The sequence below is a fragment of the Grus americana genome, chromosome 3, assembly GCF_028858705.1.
Source record: "Grus americana isolate bGruAme1 chromosome 3, bGruAme1.mat, whole genome shotgun sequence".
Lineage (NCBI taxonomy): Eukaryota > Metazoa > Chordata > Aves > Gruiformes > Gruidae > Grus > Grus americana.
The window spans coordinates 97,009,426-97,014,425 of record NC_072854.1 but is presented as its reverse complement, the minus strand read 5'-3'; the positions used below and the strand labels follow the sequence as shown (position 1 = coordinate 97,014,425).

General features: G+C 38.6%; 1 protein-coding gene across 1 annotated transcript in view; it reads left to right on the top strand.

Moving 5' to 3' along the window:
• The window catches only part of CAMKMT (calmodulin-lysine N-methyltransferase), a 225,180-nt gene extending 222,562 nt beyond the window's left edge, over positions 1-2,618 (top strand). The window contains exon 11 of the mRNA XM_054820757.1: positions 565-2,618. Coding sequence (XP_054676732.1) covers positions 565-642 — 78 coding nt within the window. The 3' untranslated portion in view covers positions 643-2,618. The remainder of the gene's footprint in view (positions 1-564) is intronic.
• The last annotated feature ends 2,382 nt before the right edge of the window (positions 2,619-5,000 follow it).

The following is a 5,000-nucleotide window of genomic DNA, read 5'->3' as shown; positions in this document are numbered from 1 at the left end:
ATTGTACCACTCTAATTATGAGGTTATAATTCTCTCTTACAATAAGAATTTTTAAAATGAAACAGAATTAATAAATAAGCCCGTCAAGATCTGCATTACAGCCTTGGAAGTGGCTTGCAATTGTGTAAACCTTCAGGTAGGATTGTGGTATTTCAGAGGTCTGAAACAGTTGTTGATCTTAAACACCAAATATACAGCAATGGTTAGGCTGATTAAGGATAAACTTTTAGCCTCTGAAGTTCCTTGCTTAGTGGATTTAATTCAGGCCTTAAATCTCACTTGAATATAATTCATTTGGGACCTCACTTTTTTTATAAGTAATGTTCAACTATTTGTTGCGTGAATTAGTTTGTCTACAAACTCTGACCAACTCCTGATAATATTTGACATACTGTTTCATACCTGTGATGATAGTATTTGGCCTTAAGATTTCTTTTGGTAGTTAGTAAATGTTTAATCTCTAGAAGTATCATTTGCTTTAAGCAATATAGTTAAGCAAGAACTGTCAGTATTTTAACAATGTTTTCATAGAGTTTGCTCACTTTATCCATTTTTTATTTGCAGTTGAAAAATGAAGAAAAAGATACATATGAGGAAAACCTCCATTACCCTTTTCTTCTCATTTTAACCAAACACAGATAGAAGATGACACTTTTTTTTTTATTTTAAGGTGGACTTCTGAAAATTAATCCATGTATGTGGATGGTCAGGAGTGGGGAGGGTTCAGTTCCCCCCCTTTTGTTCCTGAGTCATCGTTAGAGAAATATTTCTGATCTAAACGTGGAGCAAGATATCGTGGCTTGTTTCACAGTGTGTAAGCATTGAGACATCTTTTTTGTGTCATCTTAGAAATTATTTTTCCGGTTATGTTCCAGCCTAAAACTGATCAGACTTCACATGTATACATTAACAAAGGTGTAAAGCTGGCTTCCTTCTCTTTTGTGCCTTTAAACTTGCATGTACTTTGTTACTCTCTTTAAATGTTATTTTTGGGGTGTATTAGAAAATACGTGAATAGTATACTTTGTGGGTTTATGTAACTGGTTGTAAAGTGGTAAATGCATTCACATTTAATTAGTGAGGAAATAGTTGTCTTAAGATCTTTTAAAAGTGCACCTACTGAATGCTCAGCTTTTTCTGCCTTTTTTTTTTTTTTGGTTGTAATTCCACTGTTGATTTTTCTATCCATGATTGAAATGTCCTCGTTTGCTTCAGTGTTGAAGGCTTTTATATATATACGTGTGTGTATATATGGTTTTTTCCAGCAGGGCTTTTCCTCCTGTAGATGTATAAGAAATTATGCATCAGACAAAAGCCTCATAAACTGACCATTTGTCCTTTGGACACAATAGCCTGCCCAGCCCCTCTGCTCCTCCTCTCCAATTATGTGTGATTAGTCTCAGTGTGTTGTGTCAAGAAGGGGGAGTGTGCTGAGTGCTTATTATCTGTTTAGGTACAAGAAGAGCACATTTAGGTTCTGACTATGAATGGAAAGTGAGCCTTTATCAGGACTAAAATCTAAATGCTACTATCCTAGAAATGGCTTTTAAAAAAATACATCCTGTTCTGATAAATTCCAAGAAACACTATAACAACTAAAGGATTTTGTAGTGTAATCAAACTATCTCCCTTAAATTAGTTTATATTGTGGCCCAAGTATTTGATAAATATTTAATGTGACTTTTCTTCTAGCAGGAAAGCTAAAAATCCTACAAAGAAACAGGAGGAATTTCTTATTTTCTTAGCAGTTTACCAGACCATTTTAATGACTTCTCAGAAAAACAATCTGGACCATTAAAGAATCCTGTACAGTCTCTTAAACCGCAACACTTTTAAAAAGATGAAAAAAGAGAGAGAGGCAGAGACCATGACTGAGAGAGGGAGGTCCCAGCTGCAAGGAAGTGTAGAGGATCGTGCTGAAAAATACATTAATTAAAAGAACTGCAGTTCGGCAATAAGCGTTCTTCCATATTTAACAAATTGGGCAGCATGTAAACCACGAGCTCATGAAAGTCCCTTTCTCTTTGCTCTTCTTCTCAAACAAATTTCTTCACTACCGGTTTGCATGTCCTTGTATTCAATACTTTTTATGCTCCATTAGAGCACCTAGATGGATCTCAGAAGGCATAGGTCAAGTCGCAGTTAGATCATACATTTCTTTCTCACAAAAACTTGAATTGCAATGCCAAGTGATGGGCTAACATCACAATAACAGCAATTTATTCCTCTTTTGATAAAAAGCAGCCTATTCTCAGTGTTAGATAAAGACCAGGGGCAATGCAAACCAACCATTTATCGTAGAACTGAGTAGTATGTCTCCCCTATAGCTGGTATGAGTTTCATATTCAAACTCTTGTTGGAAGATACTCGTCTAGTAAGAAATCAAAAGCATTTAGGAGTAATTTAAAATTGCTGTGAAGGTGGCTTTAGTTTAATTAGTTTGGGTTTGTTTATCCCACACAGCAGGGCCTTTTGTTTTCTCTAAAAACATGTACAAGGAAATCTTTATAATCAACAAAGGAGTGTGAAAAATAGTGAAATGTTAAAATTTGTGAACCTTTTATTTTTGAAGGGCTTGAATGTCTGCTGTACAATAATCTAATAAAGATTATTAGTTGCCAAAAATAGACCCAGTCTCACTGAAATTTGTGGGTTTAGCTCTAAGAAGAAAACAGTTTTACTCAAATTAGTAGCTGATAATTGCTTTTTATTTCTTTAGTGTCTGTTGTTTGAGTTGAAGGCTTTGCACAGGTGCTGCCATCCCTAAAGTGTGTAATTGATGACTTGTTTACCAAAGATGCATTTAGGCTTCATCCTGCAAACTCACATTGGAGCTCCACAGGCAGTAAAGTTACTCATCTACATAAGTGCTTGCAGGTTTGGTCCGTGTAGATATTTTTAGAGGTATAGAAGCAAGCTCTCTTCTTGATTTTTTTTTTTTTTTGCTTTTAAAATGGATGTCAAAAAGTCACAGATGTAGGATTTACTGTATATGAGGCACTAAAGGTGTTCTTTTTTACAGACATTTCTCAGTCCCTTACGTTAGTTGACAAATTGTTCCTGAGCTCTTAAATTTTAATAAAAATGCAGTGTTTATTAATACATCAAATATCTTTGCTAAGAAAAAGTTAGGCAATTTATCAAATCATGCTTATAAAATGTATCGGAGCCTTTGGTGTGATGGGCTTTAACTAGTCTCTGATACTTGGTGTATTTTTAATGCTATAGCTTACTGTATTCTGTTAACAGAATATCGAGCTTAATTACTTTGTGTTTGCAAAGCACTTCGAAGATGAACGACACTGTGCAAGAGCTACACTGTCTTCACCGAGAGTGGAAGCGTTAGGCTGATGCAAGTCTTCCTTCGCATGTGTTGGCAGTTTTTAGAGCAACGTTGTGTCTTCCTGCTTTCTCAGGGAGAAACAGCAGAGAGAAACCATCTTCTCGCGGACATCCATCCCCCGGGCACAGCCCTAATGCAGCTGGTGCCACTGGCAGTGAGTCGTGATCTTTAGAATATAAAAGACCAAGAAAAAATATTCCATTCCCTGCTGTGAGATCTGGCAAAGGCTTTCTTAAAAATTACTAACTAGTTCTATCTGATAGCATTCTGGAACAACGGGACAAATCTTTCCACTTGGGAAATAAGTTTGATTTGAAATGAAAAATGTCTTAAGAATGTGAGATGAGGCAGGAGAACTTACTACCCCAGGTACCAGTCCAGCTGGAAAATCCTTATTAGACAAGTCATTCACGTTTTGCCTGTGGCTTAATGGCTACATGTTTGCCTGAGGAGGGAAGCGGGATTAAAATTGTTCCCCCCATGAAAAGCATCCTTACATCTTGAGCCTGGCTGCATACGGTTTATCAAGTGTTATATCTCCATTACAACTCTCCTTCGCTGTTCCCTGAACAAAAGAGGATGCAGTGGGTGGAGCTTTTGATCCACCTCTCGATATGGCAGGTGGCACAGCTGATATGGCAGGGGGAAGAGCGAAAAGGCAGGAGCCACGCATTGCGAGTCAAACAGAGCAACGTTTTGTTACCGTCTTTCACCCGCTCTCCTTAACACGAGAGGGGACGTAGCCAGGTCTCTGTCTTTTCACAGGGCAAATTATAAATGTATAGTTTAGCCTAGATTTCTGTATGCATGGTTTTCTTCTCCTTTAAATTGGGGCATGAACAGTGATGTCAAACTGCAAATTCCTTTCTTGTGAAATGCTTTGAGACGCTGCTGGAAGGTGCTAGGACAGCGTGCACTGGCGGTTACACCTGAAACATTTTCTGCGCAGCGTGGCCATCCCGTGTTGTTTCCTCAAAAGACAAACAGACGGTTTGTCGCTTTCTGTCTTTGGATTCACTTTTTAGATTCTCCTGAGTCTGATTAAGACCATTTATTATCCCTTTGCTGTCACAGATCGGTAGCCTAACATTGCAAATCGGTAGCCTAACGTTGGTTGTAAGCACACTCGCATCTTTTGAAAGATGGTTTTAAAAGCTGATTTTCAATATTCTTCTCATCTGCGCTGCAACAGCACTTACTTAACCCAGCCAAAACAGGGGCAGCCTGATGTGAAACCCCGTAAACCTAAAAGAAAGCCAATGCACGACTTAGTGAATTTGCAGCTGAATGTTTAAATAAAGGGGGACACGGACACACACACCCCCCAAATCATGCCCATTCCCCACACAAGGGAACCTGAGGCACAGACAGTACTGTGCTCTCATTCCTCTGTAGCCACGCAGAAAGCAGCCGGTAACACTCTAGAACCGACCCCAGATTTTGTGAGACTAAGCGCAGCACCTCCTCGGTAAGATCTGTCTCCCTCTCCGACCTGTGGACTCTGTTCAAACAGCTGAATGTAACAAACCTAACTTTTCTTTCGCATTTTTAAAGGGTTTAGCCTATTAAGGCTCCTTGCTTAGTCAGCAGCTGGCTTGCGGCCAGAAAGCCCAGCATATTGTCGTGGCTGGGTAAAAGCTGGATAGTTTCCATCTCT